We start from the raw sequence: 22,416 nt of genomic DNA on the forward strand, positions 1-22,416 counted from the left end.
GCTGGGTTTATATGTTCATGTTTGTGCAATGAGAACGTTACTCACAGCATGCATTTTCTGTAAATTGTTCAGATATTTGTTTCAAATTCTATCCCCCCACCCCCACCCCCATTCACCTGGTTTCCCACAACTCAATATTCATCCCCCTCTCCCTCCTCTTCTTAACAGTAAAACTCAAATCGGTACTCTTAACAAAATGACTTCAATCATTAGTATGTTTGACAAGTTCCTCCTCTTCGCAGCATGCACCGTCAAACATGTAAAAGCCAGCTCCTTTATAGGAATAAATGTGGAAGTCACAGCCCGCTAACACAGAAGAAGAAAAAGGAAAAGAAGAAGAAGAGAAGATGAAGAAGGAGAAGAAGAAGAAGAAGAAGAATATAGAAGTAAACAGCCTGCTGTACACTGACAGAAAGGAGAATGCTGAGTGACGGACGCAATAGCCGAGTGGTTAAAGCATTGGACTGTCAATCTGAGGGTCCCGGGTTCGAATCATGGTGACGGCGCCTGGTGGGTAAAGGGTGGAGATTTTACGATCTCCCAGGTCAACATATGTACAGACCTGCTAGTGCCTGAACCCCCTTCGTGCGTATATGCAAGCAGAAGATCAAATTTCACGTTAAAGATCCTGTAACCCATGTCAGCGTTCGGTGGGTTATGGAAACAAGAACATACCCAGCATGCACACCCCCGAAAACGGAGTATGGCTGCCTGCATGGCGGGGTAAAAAGGGTCATACACGTAAAAGCCCACTCTTGTGCATACGAGTGAACGCAGAAGAAGAAGAAGGAGAATGCTGAGCAAAACGTCAGACAAGACCGGCAAATCCTATGCGGCACTATTATCAGGAAATGAATCAAAGAGGCTCTGGGCATTGTGTAAAGTGGAAGACTGTCCATGTTCAGAGATTTTTTTTTCTTAATTATTATTTTTAATTACACATACTTAATCGTGACCCACTAGTGCAGACTCCGGCAGGGGTCTGGATTCCTGTCCTGTGCAAACTACTACCCGCCTATGCGGAGAAAATGAAACTATTATTATTATTACTGGTATTGTTATACTTCTTCTGATTATTGTTGTTGTTATTATTGTTATGATTATCATCATCATCATTATCATTATTATCATCATCATTCTTGTTATTATGAATAAAAAGTATATTTTAAATTTATATTAAAAAAATAATTTTTATGTAAATGGTTTACAAAATCCTAGCATAGGCCTCTCAGGTCTGATTGATCATGTGGGTTATGCTGCTGTCAGGCATCTGCCCAGCAGATGTGGTGTTTTATGGGTTATGCTGCTGTCAGGCATCTGCCCAGCAGATGTGGTGTTTTATGGGTTATGCTGCTGTCAGGCATCTGCCCAGCAGATGTGGTGTTTTATGGGTTATGCTGCTGTCAGACATCTGCCCTGTAGATGTGGTGTTTTATGGGTTATGCTGCTGTCAGACATCTGCTCTGTAGATGTGGTGTTTTATGGGTTAATCTGCTGTCAGACATATGCTGTGTAGATGTGGTGTTTTATGGGTTATGCTGCTGTCAGACATCTGCCGTGTAGATGTGGTGTTTTATGGGTTATGCTGCTGTCAGACATCTGCCATGTAGATGTGGTGTTTTATGGGTTATGCTGCTGTCAGACATCTGCTGTGTAGATGTGTTTTATGGGTTATGCTGCTGTCAGACATCTGCCCAGCAGATGTGGTGTTTTATGGGTTATGTTGCTGTCAGACATCTGTCCTATAGATGTGGTGTTTTATGGGTTATGCTGCTGTCAGACATCTGTCCTGTAGATGTGGTGTTTTATGGGTTATGCTGCTGTCAGACATCTGCCCAGCAGATGTGGTGTTTTATGGGTTATGCTGCTGTCAGACATCTGCTGTGTAGATGTGTTTTATGGGTTATGCTGCTGTCAGACATCTGCTGTGTAGATGTGGTGTTTTATGGGATATCCTGTTGTCAGACATCTGCCCTGTAGATGTGGTGTTTTATGGGTTATGCTGCTGTCAGACATCTGCCGTGTAGATGTGGTGTTTTATGGGATATCCTGTTGTCAGACATCTGCCCAGCAGATGTGGTGTTTTATGGGTTATGCTGCTGTCAGACATCTGCTGTGTAGATGTGTTTTATGGGTTATGCTGCTGTCAGACATCTGCTGTGTAGATGTGTTTTATGGGTTATGCTGCTGTCAGACATCTGCTGTGTAGATATGGTGTTTTATGGGTTATGCTGCTGTCAGACATCTGCCCTGTAGATGTGGTGTTTTATGGGTTATGCTGCTGTCAGACATCTGCCGTGTAGATGTGGTGTTTTATGGGTTATGCTGCTGTCAGACATCTGTCCTGTAGATGTGGTGTTTTATGGGTTATGCTGCTGTCAGACATCTGCTGTGTAGATGTGTTTTATGGGTTATGCTGCTGTCAGACATCTGCTGTGTAGATGTGTTTTATGGGTTATGCTGCTGTCAGACATCTGTCCTATAGATGTGGTGTTTTATGGGTTATGCTGCTGTCAGACATCTGCCCTGTAGATGTGGTGTTTTATGGGTTATGCTGCTGTCAGACATCTGCCCAGCAGATGTGGTGTTTTATGGGTTATGCTGCTGTCAGACATCTGCTGTGTAGATGTGTTTTATGGGTTATGCTGCTGTCAGACATCTGCCCTGTAGATGTGGTGTTTTATGGGTTATGCTGCTGTCAGACATCTGTCCTGTAGATGTGGTGTTTTATGGGTTATGCTGCTGTCAGACATCTGCTGTGTAGATGTGGTGTTTTATGGGTTATGCTGCTGTCAGACATCTGTCCTGTAGATGTGGTGTTTTATGGGTTATGCTGCTGTCAGACATCTGCTGTGTAGATGTGGTGTTTTATGGGTTATGCTGCTGTCAGACATCTGCCGTGTAGATGTGGTGTTTTATGGGTTATGCTGCTGTCAGACATCTGCTGTGTAGATGTGGTGTTTTATGGGTTATGCTGCTGTCAGACATCTGCCCAGCAGATGTGGTGTTTTATGGGTTATGCTGCTGTCAGACATCTGTCCTGTAGATGTGGTGTTTTATGGGTTATGCTGCTGTCAGACATCTGCCCTGTAGATGTGGTGTTTTATGGGTTATGCTGCTGTCAGACATCTGCTGTGTAGATGTGGTGTTTTATGGGTTATGCTGCTGTCAGACATCTGTCCTGTAGATGTGGTGTTTTATGGGTTATGCTGCTGTCAGACATCTGTCCTGTAGATGTGGTGTTTTATGGGTTATGCTGCTGTCAGACATCTGTCCTGTAGATGTGGTGTTTTATGGGTTATGCTGCTGTCAGACATCTGCTGTGTAGATATGGTGTTTTATGGGTTATGCTGCTGTCAGACATCTGCCCTGTAGATGTGGTGTTTTATGGGTTATGCTGCTGTCAGACATCTGTCCTGTAGATGTGGTGTTTTATGGGTTATGCTGCTGTCAGACATCTGTCCTGTAGATGTGGTGTTTTATGGGTTATGTTGCTGTCAGACATCTGCCCTGTAGATGTGGTGTTTTATGGGTTATGTTGCTGTCAGACATCTGCCCTGTAGATTTGGTGTTTTATGGGTTATGCTGCTGTCAGACATCTGCCCTGTAGATGTGGTGTTTTATGGGTTATGTTGCTGTCAGACATCTGTCCTGTAGATGTGGTGTTTTATGGGTTATGCTGCTGTCAGACATCTGCTGTGTAGATGTGGTGTTTTATGGGTTATGCTGCTGTCAGACATCTGCCGTGTAGATGTGGTGTTTTATGGGTTATGCTGCTGTCAGACATCTGCTGTGTAGATGTGGTGTTTTATGGGTTATGCTGCTGTCAGACATCTGCTGTGTAGATGTGGTGTTTTATGGGTTATGCTGCTGTCAGACATCTGCCCAGCAGATGTGGTGTTTTATGGGTTATGCTGCTGTCAGACATCTGCTGTGTAGATGTGGTGTTTTATGGGTTATGCTGCTGTCAGACATCTGCTGTGTAGATGTGGTGTTTTATGGGTTATGTTGCTGTCAGACATCTGCCCTGTAGATGTGGTGTTTTATGGGTTATGCTGCTGTCAGACATCTGCCCTGTAGATGTGGTGTTTTATGGGTTATGCTGCTGTCAGACATCTGCTGTGTAGATGTGGTGTTTTATGGGTTATGCTGCTGTCAGACATCTGCCGTGTAGATGTGGTGTTTTATGGGTTATGCTGCTGTCAGACATCTGCTGTGTAGATGTGGTGTTTTATGGGTTATGCTGCTGTCAGACATCTGCTGTGTAGATGTGGTGTTTTATGGGTTATGCTGCTGTCAGACATCTGCCCAGCAGATGTGGTGTTTTATGGGTTATGCTGCTGTCAGACATCTGCTGTGTAGATGTGGTGTTTTATGGGTTATGCTGCTGTCAGACATCTGTCCTGTAGATGTGGTGTTTTATGGGTTATGCTGCTGTCAGAGATCTGTCCTGTAGATGTGGTGTTTTATGGGTTATGCTGCTGTCAGACATCTGCCCTGTAGATGTGGTGTTTTATGGGTTATGCTGCTGTCAGACATCTGTCCTGTAGATGTGGTGTTTTATGGGTTATGCTGCTGTCAGACATCTGCCGTGTAGATGTGGTGTTTTATGGGTTATGCTGCTGTCAGACATCTGCTGTGTAGATGTGGTGTTTTATGGGTTATGCTGCTGTCAGACATCTGCCCTGTAGATGTGGTGTTTTATGGGTTATGTTGCTGTCAGACATCTGCCCTGTAGATGTGGTGTTTTATGGGTTATGCTGTTGTCAGACATCTGTCCTGTAGATGTGGTGTTTTATGGGTTATACTGCTGTCAGGCATCTGCCCAGCAGATGTGGTGTTTTATGGGTTATGCTGCTGTCAGGCATCTGCCCAGCAGATGTGGTGCAGCGTATATATATATGGATTGTCCGAATGCAGTGACGCCTCCTTGAGAAACTGTTGTTGTTCTTCACTTGTGGGCTGCAACTCCCATGTTCACTTGTATGTACCTGAGTGGGCTTTTACATGTATGACCATTTTTACCATGCCACATGTAGGCAGCCATACTCCGTTTTTTTTTTTTAGGGGGGAGTGGGGGGGGGGGGGGGGTTGCATGCAGGATATGTTCTTGTTTCCATAACCAACCAAATGCTGACATAGATAACAGGATCTTCAATGTGCGTATTTGATGTTCTGCTTGTGTATACACACGAAGGGGGTTCAGGCACAAGTAGGTCTGCACATACGTTGACCTGGGAGATCAGAAAAAATCTCCACCCTTTATCCACCAGGCGCCGATACTGAGATGCGAAAACGGGACCCTCAGATTGAAAGTCCAACACTTTCAGCTCTCAGCCATTGCGCCTGTCCCTTGAGGAACCGAAACTGAAACTGAAAACTGCTGCTGCAGGTGATCCTGCCCAGTGTTGGAGGGCTCCAGATAGCCGTGGACTTTAACCTGATGGTGGCCATGGTCAGCGATGGGTCTGACCAGGATTCACTTCCAGTCATTGACGTCCGTCGCTGGTCCATTCCATCCTACGTGGACGCAGAGGCCGACACCACCCTGAACCTGTACTGCCAGTGGGTCTGGTACTGCAAGAGCTCTGGTCAACGCTTTGCGCCTTATGTTTCAGTGAGTAGTTGAAGTTGAAGGGGCTGGGGGCTGCGGTACGTTACCTGTGATGGTAAAAGCATTCATGAGGCAGGAGACCTGTGTAACTAGTTATAGATACAGTAATTATTTAGCTATATGTCTATATCTACATCAGTCAATGTCTGTTATAGATACAGTAATTATTTAGCTGTATGTCTATATCTACATCAGTCAATGTCTGTTATAGATACAGTAATTATTTAGCTGTATGTCTATATCTACATCAGTCAATGTCTGTTACAGATACAGTAATTATTTAGCTATATGTCTATATCTACATCAGTCAATGTCTGTTACAGTAATTATTTAGCTGTATGTCTATATCTACATCAGTCAACGTCTGTTATAGATACAGTAATTATTTAGCTATATGTCTATATCTACATCAGTCAATGTCTGTTATAGATACAGTAATTATTTAGCTATATGTCTATATCTACATCAGTCAATGTCTGTATATGTATGTATGTATGTATTTGTGTGTGTGTCTGTTTCCCATTCCCATGAGTTTTCTCATCAACCTTGTTTGTTTAAAAAACAAACAAAAAATCATATGTTTCTGTCTGTGCACCTTCCTTGTAAAGAAACACTTGCCCTTTCTTTTCACTGATACATTCACTAGTTTAGTGTTGCAAGTGGGTTATGCATACATCCATGAGACATGACAGCCATTGCCACTGATGAACGTGATCTCAGCAGACGGGCAGCTTCTGTCTGCCATCAAATTTCGGTGGTCAGCAAACTGCTTTCCCAGTTCCTTGTTCAGCTAAACGTCTTGGGGGTCCCAGGAAGTCTGATCCCAGACAGTCCCAGACTACTTTCAAAGGGTGACAAATGCTGCACATTCAAATCAAATCTGAATTGCTGCAGACATGCAAAAGCAGGCATATCTTCTGGCAACTGTTATTGGTAGTAGATAATCCAAGCTTCAGATTGAAGCTCCAATTCCCCTTTGACTTCAAGAACTATTTGTAATTATTGTGCATGCGTGCGCGCGCACACACACACATACCACACACTTTGCAGCGGCCCCTAAAAATCCTCAAAAATGTAGGTTATATGTGTGTGTGGGGTGTGTGTGTGTGTGTGTGTGTGGGGGGGGGGGGGGGGTCTGTGACTGACTATCAGTACTTGTATGATGAATGCAGTGGAAATATGTCATTGTGTTTGTGTATGTCAGTTTATGTGTGTATGTGCGTGTATGTGTGTGGTGTGAATGTGAGAGTGTGTGTATGTGTGTGTGTGTGTGTGGTGTGAATGTGAGAGTGTGTGTATGTGTACACATAGTCATGCCTGTATACATGTATGATCTGTCAATCAGTGCTGTCTTTTTTTTTTTTTTTGTAGCTGTCCACATGTTCTGACGTGCACAACTGGGTGGGCGAAATAAAACCAGCTGTGGATTCTCCTTGTCTTTTTGATAGGGTTTTCAGCAGTACACGTTGGAGGAGAAATACCTGCGTGGGCAGCACAAGTACTACTTTGAGGATGGCAATGAGAAACGCTTTCTGGTGCTGTTCAAAGAGATGAAGCTTATCGACCTGGGCAGGGGGTCCTGCACGCCCCTTCTTCGGCGGCCCTTCCAGTCCCTGTTGGACCCAGGCGCCACTGTTCCTCTCATGTAAATGGTGTTGTGTGTTGGTGATGTTTGTTGTGTGTGTGTGTGTGTGTGTGTGTGTGTGTGTGTGTGTGTTGGTGATGTTTGGTGTGTGTGTGTGTATGTGTGTGTGTGTGTGGTGTGTTGGGATGTGTAGAACAGTGAAGAACTTATTCTCATAAAGGTGAAGATTTATAAGACAGAGCTAGACACATGTACAAACGACAGATTAATCAGCTCTGTGTATGTGTGCAATGTAGGCATTGATAATGAAAAGTTTATACTCACTGCTGTACAGTGTACGTGTATGTATACCTTTAGATATCTAGAAATGTGTACATCTTTTGGTATGTTATTAGCATATTGTATGTGTATGTGGCATATTAAAATAAATTAGGAGAAAACATCATTGATCTGTGTCATTCTTAAATAAAAGAAAAAAAGAAGGAAAGAAGGAAAGAAAAGAGAAACATTTTTTACATGTGCATGAAAACTCACCTAGGTTGATTTCCAAAATATCCCCAGTGTGATCAGAGGTATGATGATAGAATCTTATAATTATGTTCAGTGTATTATACATGTGCATGAAACTTGGCCTGTGTGGTTTCCAGACCATCCCATGTCATCACAACTATCTGCCAGAAAGGCAGCTATATAATTAAGCTTTGAGGGGGGTGGGGGTGTGTGCATGCTGGGTTTCTTCTTGTTTCCATAACCCAACAAACGCTGACATGGATTACAGGATCTTGAACGTGCAAATTTGATGTTCCGCGTGAGTGTACACACAAAGGGTGTCCAGGCACCAGAACATAATGCTGACGTTGAAGATCGGATAAATCTCCACCCTTAACCCCCCATGGGTGCTGAAACAGGGGATCGAACTCTGGAAACTTGGGCAAGAATTCAGCGCTGTGACCATTAGCCACTGCACCCTTCCAGGCTGTCCATGTGATGGCCTAGCGGTAACGAGTCCACCTAGGAAGTGAGAGAATCTGAGCGTGCTGGCTCAAATCACGGCTCAGCCGCCGATATTTTCTACCCCTGCACTAGACCTTGAGTGGTGGTCTGGATGCTAGTCATTTGGATGAGACGATAAACCGAGGTCCCGTGTGCAGCATGCACTTAGCGCACGTAAAAGAACCCACGGCAGCAAAAGGGTTGTTCCTGGCAAAATTCTGTAGAAAAATCCAATAATCGTAAAAATCCAATAGTAGTAATGATAATGATATGGATAGGAAAAACAAATAAAATTGCACGCAGGAAAAAATACAGTGGCGCTGTAGTATAGCGACACGCTCTCCCTGGGGAGAGCAGCCTGAATTTCACACAGAGAAATCTGTTGTGATAAAAAAGCAATACAAATACAAATACAAATACAAAATGTTTCAGGTTCAGTTCAGTTACTCAAGCACTGCATTCGGACAAATCCATACATGCTAAGACACATCTGCTCAGCAGATGGCAGCTCAGCAGTGTAACCCAATACACATAATTAAGCCTTGAGGGAAAATAAAAAGAAATAACTTATAAGATACATAAATGAATAAATAAAAATTTAAAAAAAAATGTATTATATTAATGATGATAATACTACTACTAAAGACGTGATGATACTAATAATAGTAATAATGATAATAATCATAATAATAATGATAATAATGATGATGATAATAATAATAATGGACACTTATTGCACGTTTTTTTCCAGAAATACTGCTTGAAGCGCTTTAGCGCTTTACATTTCATTCCCAGCTACCCCTCTCCCCTCTCAATGCCACGCCCCCACCCCCTCCTCCTCCACCCACCACACACACACACACACACACACACACACACACACACACACACAGAGAAACACATGCCAGAATACACTCACACAACTGAACATAAAAACCACCCGCACACCTGTGACACCCTGTAGAAAACGCATCCCTGCAGCATGCAGTCACACATGAATGCATCGACACTCGCAGGCACCCCGCCAGCCACAAAATGGCAATAAAGCATGCATTTGAAACCAGATCATACCAAGACCAGCTCAGGAGAATTACTGTTGCTGGAAAAGATGTGTTTTCAGAGCATAATAATAGTAAAAAAAAAGATAAAAGAATAAAAGAAGACAATATTGATATGGATAATAATATGAGCAACAATAATATGAATGATAATAATAATAATAATGATTGATATTGATGATGTTAATATCGACTAAACAAACAAAATGGATACAAACATGAGCAACAATAGTATGAATAATAATAATAATGATAATGATTGATATCGATGATGTTGATATCGACTAAACAAACAAAATCAATGCCAGCATGAGCAACAATAATATGAATAATAATAATAACAATAATGATTGATATCGATGATGTTAATATCGATTAAACAAACAAAATGGATACATACATGAGCAACAATAATATGAATAATAATAATAACGATAATGATTGATATCGATGATGTTAATATCGATTAAACAAACAAAATGGATACATACATGAGCAACAATAATATGAATAATAATAATAACGATAATGATTGATATCGATGATGTTAATATCGATTAAACAAACAAAATGGATACAAACATGAGCAACAATAATATGAATAATAAGAATAACGATAATGATTGATATCGATGATGCTAATATCGACTAAACAAACAAAATGGATACAAACATGAGCAACAATAATATGAATGATAATAATAATGATAATGATTGATATCAATGATGTTAATATCAACTAAACAAACAAAATGGATACAAACATGAACAAGAATAATATGAATAATAATAATAATAATAATAATAACGATAATGATTGATATCGATGATGTTAATATCGATTAAACAAACAAAATGGATACATACATTAGGAACAATAATATGAATGATAATAATAACGATAATGATTGATATCGATGATGTTAATATCGATTAAACAAACAAAATGGATACAAACATGAGCAACAATAATATGAATAATAATAATAATAACGATAATGATTGATATCAGTGATGTTAATATTGACTAAACAAACAAAATGGATGCCAACATGAGCAACAATTATATGAATAATAATAATAACGATAATGATTGATATCGATGATGTTAATATCGACTAAACAAACAAAATGGATACAAACATGAGCAACAATAATATGAATGATAATAATAATAATGATAATGATTGATATCGATGATGTTAATATCGATTAAACAAACAAAGTGGATACATACATGAGCAACAATAATGTGAATAATAATAATAACGATAATGATTGATATCGATGATGTTAATATCGATTAAACAAACAAAATGGATACATACATGAGCAACAATAATATGAATAATAAGAATAACGATAATGATTGATATCGATGATGTTAATATCGATTAAACAAACAAAATGGATACAAACATGAGCAACAATAATATGAATAATAAGAATAACGATAATGATTGATATCGATGATGTTAATATCGATTAAACAAACAAAATGGATACAAACATGAGCAACAATAATATGAATGATAATAATAACGATAATGATTGATATTGATGCTGTTAATATCGACTAAACAAACAAAATGGATACATACATTAGCAACAATAATATGAATAATAATAATAATAATCATAATGATTGATATCGATGATGTTAATATCGACTACACAAACAAACCGCACACAAACAGGACCTCGATACTGCTGCACAAAGCACCCGACGCTGCTGCAGAGCATTTGAAACCAGATCATACCAAGACCAGCATTGGACAGTTACTGTTTTCTAGAAAAGATGTATTTTCAGAGCATAATAATGATAATAATGATACTATGGATAATAATATGTCGATGGAAAAGATGTGTTTTCAGAGTGTATACTGATAATGATAATAATAATAGTAATGATAATGATATGGATAATGATATGTTTTTGGAAAGATGTGTTTTCATATTTCATAGCATAATAACAATAATAATAATATGAAGAATAAGAATGATGATAATATGAAGAATAATATGCATGATAATGATGATAATAATGACAATGATATTGATAAACAAGCAAACAAAACGGATACAAACCAAACAGGGCCTCGGTACTGCTGCACAAGTGCCCCACAGTGCACCAGAGTGACCTGCCGAAGCACTGGTGCACGGTCGACCGGTTCCAGCACTTTGAGCTGGTGGAGCTGAACGCAGGGGGCGCCGAGTACCGGGGCGTGGAGGCGTCCTTCCACGACACTGTGCATCGAAGCCGAGTCTCCATCGTGCACATCTTCCGCGTGCAGAACCCTTCCCTGTGGGACAAGTTCTGCAGGTGAGCGCTCTACACGTGTATGTGTGTGTGTGTGTGGGTGGGTGGGTGGGTGGGTGGGTGGGTGAGAGGGATTGGCAGGGGGAATTTGTCGGGTGTGGGTGTCAGTGTGTGTGTGTGGTGCGTGTGTGTATTGGTATGCATACAGGCGCGCGCGCGCGCGTGTGTGTGTGTGTGTGTGTGTGTGTGTGCACGTGTGTGTGTGTGTGTGTGTGTGTGTACACAGTTGTGACTCTGTGTGTGTGTGTGTGTGTGTGTGTGTGTGCGTATACACGCTCTTGTGTGTGTACATCCATGCTTGTGACTCATTGTGTGTGTGTGTGTGTGTTAAGTAGGTGTGTGCATGTGCGTGTGTGTATGTGTGTTGTGTATGAGTGTGTGTGTGTGTGTGCGTATGTACATCCACACTTGTGTCTTAATGCGTGTGTGTACATACACATTTGTGTCCGTGTTACTGTGAGTTTGTGTGTGTGTGAGCGAGTGTGTATGTGTGTGTGGTGTGTGCGTATGTGTGTGTGTGTATGTTTTGGTTGGTGTGTATGCATGGTGTGTGTGTGTGTGTATTTGTACATACATGTTTGTAACTCTTTGTATGGGTGTGAGTATGTGGTGTGTGTGTGTGTGTTTGTACATACACGCTTGTGACTATGTGTGTGTGCGTGTGTGTGTGTGTGTGTGTGTGTGTGTGTGCAGCACAAAGCGAGGCATGGCGCCCCGGGAGGGCCACGTGGGGCAGGTGAGGGAGGAGGAGCTGTTCCACGGAACACCCTCCCTGCTGGCCGCCCGAGGCATCTGCACCAACAACATTGACTTCCGGCGGGCAGGGGAGAACGCTGGGGCCGTGTATGGCCAGGGTTCTTACTTCTCCACCACTGCCTCCTACAGCCACAACTACACCCAGCGACCGGACGAAGACAACCCCAATCCTGATCGGTTCATGTTTCGAGCCAAGGTAGATAGACGAGTGTGTGCTTTGTGTATCCGGTAGAGCTTTCAGAAGGACCCATCATACCCTTTTCTGTCAGACTCTCTCTGTGTGTCTGTGTTTCTGTCTCTGTCTCTCTGCCTGTCTCTGTCTCTGTCTCTCTCTCTATATATATCTATATCTTTCTCTCTCTCTATATATATATATCTATATATGTGTGTGTGTGAATGCATGTATGTATGTATATGTATATGTATGCACACATACACACAGATCTATCTATCTATCTATCTGTCTGTCTATCTATCTATCTATCTATCTGTCTGTCTATCTATTTATCTGTCTATCTATCTATCTCTAATGCAAAAAAATTCCTACTGTGTTAGGATAATGCAAGCACACTTTAGAAATTTATTTATTTGTTCATTTATTTATCATATAATCAGGCTTTTGAATGTATGGTTATGTAAGCTGTATCACCTAAATTAAAAAAGAAAAGGGGGGGAATTTATTCACTCATAAACCACAGTGATTTATAAAGTGCAAATGTTATGTAAAAGAACAAGTGCAAAAATGTCTTATCATAAACATTGTGTTGTGTTTTTGGTGTGATGGAAGTTGTCTGAGCAAGAGTAATCAGCAGAATGTTTTGTGAGCATAAAGGCCATGTGTACATTTTTTTGGGAAAAACATAAACAGTTAACACAAACCCACTTTTACAGTTAGTTTTTAATTCACGAAGAATCAAAACCAGTTTTGAAATTTAGTGTAAATTCAAAAATAGATGGGAGACTGACAGCAACAGTTGATTTGACTTGTATGTGTCATTGTGAAAATACGCAACATTGAAAATCTACAAACAAGCTGTGTTGTTATTTTAGCTGCAGTGGTCATAGTTGAGGGAAAAATTGTGGCTTTGCATCCAAAACACAGCGGGTTGGGGGTTAGGGGTTAGGGGTGGGGGGTTGTTTGTTTAAAAAAAAATTATGTACTTTTAGTCTTGTTCGGTTAAATGAAACCATTCTTTTTCACAGCACCTTTTCATTTTCACTGCAGAGTTTTAGCTGGCTGTAAAGAAGGCAGCTGTGGCTGTTGATAACTTCTAAGGACAGACTGTGCATGTGATGACTTTCTTTCCTGTCCCTGTGTGTTCTGGAGAATGTCTCCTCTCCGTTTGATGTTCACGCAAAAAGGTTAGGTGGTTTTACTTTACTAGGTCAAGTAGCTGCTGCCTCAAATTGTGGAGCTGTTGTTTTTTTCTTTTTGCTGTTCTGTCTCAGTGCAGTTCCTGTGGCATTACACTCATACAGCCCATCCCAAATCCCTCATACACCGTCAGACCCAGAAATGTTTTCCACATTTCTAGTCCACAGGGATTTTTGTTTGTTGTTGTTGTTATTTTTTGGCTGTCCCATCATCAGCTCTGTTTCATTGGCATTACTTTCACACCACTTGTTCCAAATCTTCCATACACACCCACACCTGAGTTCGTCTGTCGTCCCAGCATCGGCAGTCCACAGGGAACCATCAATATTAGGTTGTGATGAGACCCTGCACTGCTGCTGAGTCACTTCAGTGGTGTTCAGTACTTGTAGTGCCTGTTCTGATTTAATGTACTTTGGATACCACCTACAAAGCTGAAAACAATAGCTTAGATGACAGTATTAGCTTCATTGAGGAGCCAGACTGAGTGAGCATCCCCCCAGTGTTTGTCCACAGTGAATTATCAGTGTACGGTTATCATGAGGCCACACTTCAGCGGAGACCCTGCTTTGCCACAGAGTCCTTTGCTGGTGTTCAGTAGTTTCCATTTTGATTCTCATGTAGAATTGTAGGAGGGGTTTCTTCACCAAGTGACAGGCTGTTGCCCTGTCTTTGGCAACTTGTGCATGTTGCTTTTTTTTTTTTTTTTTTTTACACGGTTCACAAGCAGGGTTATCAAGCGTCTGATGGACCCTTCCATGGTGGGACCACTGCTGCTTGTCTGCTTGTAATGATGGATGTGGGAGAGAGGATTTAGATAGTAACCAAGCACCATAGTAGCAGTTTAGGTTTTGTTTTGCTTCTGTCTCGTTGGAGTTCAGTTTTTCCTTCAAATATGGTGTACCTTTCTCGCTGTCATTTGTTTACCTGAGCTGCCTGAAAAGACTGAGATGGAGTGGACAGCTGGTGAGAACACTTGCCACACCACACTCTGATGAAGATTAGTTGTTGATTGTGTTTTTTTTCCTGATGTTATTGTCTGGATAAAGCCTCCTACAGCTTTCAATCACTGTGTGTGTGTGCAGCCAGCTGTTGTGTCAGGAATTGAGTCCGGATTCAGTGATGCTGTCAAGCTGCTATATTTTGGGGGTTGGGCGGTTGTTGCTTTGTCATAGCTCTACTGTATTGAATCTGTTGCACATGGATTGAAAGCAAGTGTGATTCTGGTTGTTTAACACAAAGTGATAGTGTAACGATAGTGTACAACGATGTTGTTGTCTGTGTAGGTTTTGGTGGGAGAGTACATCCGGGGCCATCAGTCGTACAAACGCCCACCGGTGCGTGAAGGGTTGAAGAACTACGACTCCTGTGTGGACAACGTGGACAACCCCACCATTTTCGTCATCTTTGATCTAGCTCAGAGCTACCCAGAGTACCTCATTCAGTACAGAACCACTGAGCTGCAGCCAGCACAGCATGTCCATGCAAGTCGTCCGGCTCCGACGACAGTCTCTGGCTATGCAGGGCAAGGCAGGCAACCCTTGACGACCCCTACAACTGTCAGGTCAGCCACAACGGTGTACCTGGGTGCAGCAACGACAGGCTCCAGTACAGTACTCTATCCGAGGCAAACATCAGCAGCTTCCGGTGTAGGATCCATCCAGAGAGCTTCATCAGCAAGCTCAAGGACAGGTCTTTACCAACACCCCCCCTCTCCTCCTTCCTCTCGCAGGTATAGTGCAGGTAGCCCTTCATCAGCTGGTGCTGTGGGAGGCTCAGCACAGGCGAGTCCTTGGGTAGGATCACCGCCCCCCCGGGCACAATCACCACCCGACGACAGGTCGTCCCAGAAAAACTCTTCTAGTCGCTGTGTTATTTCTTGAGTGTGTTTCTGAGCGATTCAGTCATCACCAGCTTTTCATTTCTTGTGCACGGTCTCTGGGAAGTGACAGGGCGTGAGCGACTGATTGGTTGATTGCTATGTATTGTATGTGTATAGTGCCCATCCTCAGTCAGAGACCAAGCTGTAAGTGTTTTACAAACACAGAGTCATTTTGCACAACAGGCCGATGACCTCGGTAGAGCCAACTGAGAGCTGACTTTTGTTGCACATTATTTGTTTCCTGTGTCATTCAGTCAGGCTTCAATCATGCTTGTGCATGTGCGTGCATGCACACACACACACACACACACACACACACACACAAAGAGATGCGTGTATCAGAGTGGATTTTACTGTCATTTGGAGTGCCACCATGTGGGTTTCTGTGCATGAAAATTGTCAATTTGAAGCATCTTGGAGTTTTTGTTGTGAAATATTCGAGCCAGAAATTCCCATAGGAAAATGTTGATAAATATGATGATAAAATTTGTCTGGATGTTACAACAGGGACATAGTGGTTGATGCTGGTTACAAAAGAGGACTTGTTCACATTCAAGAACACAACTTTCGTTTTGACCAAAAAAAATGGGTGTGCAGTGGTGGGCAAAAGATTAGTTGGGTTATAGTCCACACCTTTTTTGTTAGAAATCTTTGATTTCTGTGCTTTAATGAAAGTTGATTTTAGTTTCTTTCCATCACTCCTTGATAAAAGATTGCACCTCTGTTCATATCATTTGGCCTTTTCACACTACACTTTGACTGTCGTCCTCCACTGTGATTCTCCATTCAGCTGAAGATGGTTGGAGGACACACAAACTGACCAGACACATTGTGGTACATACATACCTTGTTGGAGGACACACAAACTGACCAGACACATTGTGGTACATACATACCTTGTTGGAGGACACATGTACTGACCATACTGTGGTACATACATACCTTGTTGGAGGACACACAAACTGACCAGACACATTGTGGTACATACATACCTTGTTGGAGGACACACAAACTGACCAGACGCATTGTAGTACATGCACACCTTGTTGGAGGACACACAAACTGACCAGACACATTGTGGTACATACATACCTTGTTGGAGGACGCATGTACTGACCAGACACATTGTGGTACATACATACTGTGTTGGAGGAGACACGGACTGACCATACTGTGGTACATACATACCTTGTTGGAGGACACACAAACAGACCAGACACATTGTGGTACATACATACATACCTTGTTGGAGGACACACAAACAGACTAGACACATTGTGGTACATACATACATACCTTGTTGGAGGACACACAAACAGACTAGACACATTGTGGTACATACATACATACCTTGTTGGAGGACACACAAACAGACCAGACACATTGTGGTACATACATACCTTGTTGGAGGACACACAAACAGACTAGACACATTGTGGTACATACATACCTTGTTGGAGGACACACAAACAGACCAGACACATTGTGGTACATACATACCTTGTTGGAGGACACACAAACAGACTAGACACATTGTGGTACATACATACATACCTTGTTGGAGGACACACAAACAGACCAGACACATTGTGGTACATACATACCTTGTTGGAGGACACATGTACTGACCAGACACATTGTGGTACATACATACCTTGTTGGAGGACACATGTACTGACCAGACACATTGTGGTACATACCTACCTTGTCCTGACAGGCAGGAAGACAAGCTCATGATGTGAGCAAAGAAGAGTTGAAAGAGTAGAGGGTAGAGGTCTTGTTCAGTCTGTCAATCATCTGCCTTGCTGTGGTGGTGTGTGTCCATCGAGATCGATGATGACCATCGTTGTCATCCAGCTGGGGGATGGGGGGAGGGTGGTGGTGGGGTGGGGGGGAGGATGCTCATGAATCTATCTGTGAATGCGCAGATGGCTGAATAGTCCAATCTGCGCACAAAATGTTCGCTGACAGTTGGGGCAGACAAAGACAGGCATACCATTGTCAGGGAGCTTGTTTGCCCGTGACTTTCTGGCCTGCCTCTTCTGAACAGCTGCAGCAGTCCTGTTGGCCTCGCACAACTTGGCGCCTTTGTGCACAGCAGCACGCCATTTGTCACGGTCCACTGCAGATTCCTCCCAGGAGTCAGGGTTGATATCAAACGCTTTCAGAGAGACTTTCAGAGTATCTCTGAAGCGCTTCTTCTGACCTCCGTGTGATCTCTTCCCTTGTTGCAGCTCGCCATAGAAGAGCCTTTTGGGCAGCCGATGGTCTGGCATGCGCGCCACGTGTCCAGCCCAGCCCTTGCTGTAAAACATCCACAAAGGGCTGATGTCTTCAGCATGGCCTAATCTTATTTGCCCCAAGGAGCTAAATGGTTAAGATGATGTGTCATGAATTGTGTATTTGTAGGTTCATCTTAATGTTGGTTTATATATATATATATATATAACAGTTTTGTGTTCAATGTGGTTGGACATTTGTGTAATTGGGCAGTCCTGATATGGCCCTTTGCGGTCAGCTGGACTGTCAGCACCGACAGCAATAATAATTATGATAAGATATCCACATCCCATTACTTTAAAGTATAATTCAGTATTCAGGTGTGGGTTCATCTGCCTCGATGTAAGGTATCCGCATTGAATTACTTTTAAGTCATGCTTCAGTATTTAAGTGAAGATTGGAGTGGTTACAGTGTTAGGCTTTCAGTCTGAGCAGTTTAAGTCATGCTTCAGTATTTAAGTGAAGATTGGAGTGGTTACAGTGTTAGGCTTTCAGTCTGAGCAGTTTAAGTCATGCTTCAGTATTTAAGTGAAGATTGGAGTGGTTACAGTGTCAGGCTTTCAGTCTGAGCATCCTGCTCTTGCTGCTTTTGGAGTCTTACAAAGAGCAGTGTGATGGTTTCAGCAAACCAGTATTCATACCACATGATCAGCAGAAGTTTGATTTGTGTTTTGCTCTGTTTTTTTTGGGGGGTAGCTGCTTGAAAGTATACATTTGTATGTGTATGTATATATGTGTATGTACTTTTACAACCAGATCTATGATATTTCCCACTAACACAGCATTGTAACCAAGGAACTGGTGCTTCCCTGCTTCATCTTGTGGCTCATTGGTGGTGATGTGTAATTTTGACATTCTGGATTTATGGCTGGATGTGAACTTTTTTTGTTTTGTTCTTGAAAAGATAGTTGTATATCTACAATAAACTGTGGTGACTGTCATTTGTCTAGTCATTATAGTCAATCTCTTTTACCCAGCATGTCCAACAATACAAACCCATACATACGTACAGATACAAGTATGTATGCATGACCATATAAACACACAGACACAGACACACACTTCACCAAGATGTCTTTACTTTCAGGTATTTTCCAATCATAATTATTAACATGCTCAGCAACAAGATTTCCCAAACCCCAAGCACTGAACAGCTTGACACTCAGGGCACCACCCAGCAGGTCATTTCACCAAACTCTCTGCAGTTTTCCACCTCATATCCACTTCATGTGCCTGCAAAACTTTCTGTGTTGAACTTGACTGATCTGTCAGGACAGGGGCAAATCTTTTGCAAAATTGCCTTTTCCGAGCACAAGATCACAATCACACAAGATGATTTATTGTCGTTTAAAGGAGATGCTTGGTGTGGTGGCACACAGTTCAATCTTATATAGTGTAAATATAGACATACATAAACCATTCAGCTGATTTGCATACAAGCACTCAAACAAGGACCACGCAAAGAGAAATTTAAGTTGGTACAACATAATATATGTGCATACTTCTCATCATTAAGTATTTTCCATACACTTTTGTGCTTGTAACCCAAGGATATATATTCACTTCACACGTCCCGAAGTGACAAGAGAGAAACAAAAACTAACTGATTCATCTTCCTGGCCTCCTTTGGAAATCAGTTTATTTGTTGTGTTTCTTGTTCTTTTACCAAATAGTTGATCAGGAATGTTCCATGCTTTATTTTGCAGTTTCCAGTTGATATCCAGGTCAGGTGGTATGGCCAAAGGGAGATAACCATCCCAGGCCTGTCTGACTGATCTGTAATTACCACTGGAACATATTAAACATGGGCGATGATAATGCCTTTTTGAATGTATTCTGTTTTGCTTGAGGGTGCAGAGGGTGGATTGAGTTTGAATGTATTCTGTTTTGCTTGAGGGTGCAGAGGGTGGATTGAGTTTGAATGTATTCTGTTTTGCTTGAGGGTGCAGAGGGTGGATTGAGTTTGAATTTATTCTGTTTTGCTTGAGGGTGCAGAGGGTGGATTGAGCCTGGGGCACCCAACCAAACTTTGCTGGTGCTCTGTATGGTGCTTTACATCCAGCATAATTACATGGATTTGTCTGAATGCAGTGACACCTCCTTGAGAAACTGAAACCGAAACATCAGAACTACAACACCTTTAGCTTCTGGGATTTGAACTCACAACTGATGAATGCAAAGTTGGTTCTCAGTGAACTGAGCTATGCAGGCATAGGAATGGAAAAGGGCTGTGCTGATTATAACGGCCTGTATATGGGCCACTCTTCCCTTCCTCATTCTGACAATCTGCCATATGTCAGGGCACGTTCTCAATGGTTTATGTGAAGTTCAGGCTTCTGCTCTTTATATTTTATTCTTTTATATACAGCAGATGTGATGTGGTGCGTGTGGATCAGTCCACGCACTTTGACACCTCCTTGGAACACCTCCTTGGAACGGAAGCTGAACCTGACAGTCTGATAAGTGGGTCAAATCTGCGCTCTGTGCCTTGTGTGTAAGAACTTCTTGTGGAGTGCTGGGCTTTCTATAACATTTTTACTTATGGCTCACTGATGGTCCCTTTTTTTTCTTCATGTCCTCCTGCTTTTAGCTGTTGAAGGAGGTGAATGTTTCATGTGATCTAAATATTATGTTGATATGATGGATGGACATTAATCGGGGTTTGGCTTTGAACAGTACACGTTACCTTGAAGTAGTGGTTTTTAGACAGTTTTGCTTTTGGCCTGTTTTCATCATCCTTATGGATGCTGGGTGTTCCTTCTGTTGTCAATACTTTCCTCATATTCTGGAAGCAAGTACTTTGTTAATTCCCTGTTTCATATTCTGGAAGCAAGTACTTTGTTAATTCCCTGTTTCATATTCTGGAAGCAAGTACTTTGTTAATTCCCTGTTTCATATTCTGGAAGCAAGTACTTTGTTAATTTTCTGTTTTTCTATCACTCTATTTCTGCCCTTTTCTGTTTTTGTTTTTCTGTTGTCTCTTGCTTTCTTATGTTCACATTATTTTGTCCCATTTTCTGTTTTTGTTTTTCTGTTGTCTCTTGCTTTCTTATGTTCACATTATTTTGCCCCATTTTCTGTTTTTGTTTTTCTGTTGTCTCTTGCTTTCTTATGTTCACATTATTTTGTCCCATTTTCTGTTTTTGTTTTTCTGTTGTCTCTTGCTTTCTTATGTTCACATTATTTTGTCCCATTTTCTGTTTTTGTTTTTCTGTTGTCTCTTGCTTTCTTATGTTCACATTATTTTGCCCCATTTTCTGTTTTTGTTTTTCTGTTGTCTCTTGCTTTCTTATGTTCACATTATTTTGTCCCATTTTCTGTTTTTGTTTTTCTGTTGTCTCTTGCTTTCTTATGTTCACATTATTTTGTCCCATTTTCTGTTTTTGTTTTTCTGTTGTCTCTTGCTTTCTTATGTTCACATTATTTTGTCCCATTTTCTGTTTTTGTTTTTCTGTTGTCTCTTGCTTTCTTATGTTCACATTATTTTGTCCCATTTTCTGTTTTTGTTTTTCTGTTGTCTCTTGCTTTCTTATGTTCACATTATTTTGTCCCATTTTCTGTTTTTGTTTTTCTGTTGTCTCTTGCTTTCTTATGTTCACATTATTTTGTCCCATTTTCTGTTTTTGTTTTTCTGTTGTCTCTTGCTTTCTTATGTTCACATTATTTTGTCCCATTTTCTGTTTTTGTTTTTCTGTTGTCTCTTGCTTTCTTATGTTCACATTATTTTGTCCCATTTTCTGTTTTTGTTTTTGTTTCACGTGTGGTATGGTGATGATTTCTGGTGTGATTTTGTTCGTGAAATATTTCCAGCTGATAGTCTGGATGGACAGAAAACAAGAATTATAATAAAGAAAGAATGATAAACTTGTTTTCACTCTTGTCTTTTTCTTTTTTCCCTCCGTCCTCTGAAGGGCCTCATCTTCCACAGACATCAGGATTATTATCACATTGCAGAAAACACGCTGAAATACACAATGCAGAAAGAAGGTACATTTTTATCAGAAGTGAATCCAAATGTGTTTTGTTTCATAACCAAGAGGTTTTTTTATATCTCCTGTCTGTTATCATTCTCTCTCTCTCTCTCTCTCTCTCTCTCTCTCTCTCTCTGTCTCTCTCTCCATCCTATTGCATTACACTTTTTTCCTTGTTCCCACTCTGCCTTCTCTCTCTTTCTCCTCACATAACTGAATGCTGTTAACACCTGAACTGCGGAATGTTGGTTGAAATGAGATCATTGAGGCATACATTTTAAGTGCTTTTTAGTCAGTATAACCGACTCTTTTGAACAAAAGCAGTGCAACCCAAATAAAAGTGGAAGAAGCCAAGATAAAAAATGATGACCGGGACATCCTGGGATATATAGAGTCAGTCTTACCTCAGTGTGGTGACATACCTTCACTGACAAGCATACTCGTCAGTGGCAGACAAGGGTTAATCAAGCATGCATGATATGTGATGTGTATTGTGAGTTATTTTATGTCTCCAAAAGCAGGTATGTTTTATGATGTGCAATATGTTTTACTCAGGTGAGTATATATATATCACATAAAAGCAGG

The 22,416-nt window shown here is 41.4% G+C and overlaps 1 protein-coding gene across 4 annotated transcripts in view; it reads left to right on the forward strand.

The window, feature by feature from the left end:
- The window catches only part of LOC143287760 (uncharacterized), a 44,243-nt gene extending 22,516 nt beyond the window's left edge, over window positions 1-21,727 (forward strand). For all 4 annotated transcript variants that reach the window (XM_076596035.1, XM_076596034.1, XM_076596033.1 and 1 more), the window contains exons 4-8: window positions 5,393-5,617; window positions 7,063-7,259; window positions 11,346-11,573; window positions 12,264-12,522; window positions 14,985-21,727. In XM_076596035.1, the coding sequence (XP_076452150.1) occupies window positions 5,393-5,617; window positions 7,063-7,259; window positions 11,346-11,573; window positions 12,264-12,522; window positions 14,985-15,581 (1,506 nt within the window). In that variant the 3' untranslated portion in view covers window positions 15,582-21,727. The remainder of the gene's footprint in view (window positions 1-5,392; window positions 5,618-7,062; window positions 7,260-11,345; window positions 11,574-12,263; window positions 12,523-14,984) is intronic.
- The last annotated feature ends 689 nt before the right edge of the window (window positions 21,728-22,416 follow it).

The sequence above is a fragment of the Babylonia areolata genome, chromosome 11 (genome assembly GCF_041734735.1).
Source record: "Babylonia areolata isolate BAREFJ2019XMU chromosome 11, ASM4173473v1, whole genome shotgun sequence".
NCBI classification, from domain to species: domain Eukaryota; kingdom Metazoa; phylum Mollusca; class Gastropoda; order Neogastropoda; family Buccinidae; genus Babylonia; species Babylonia areolata.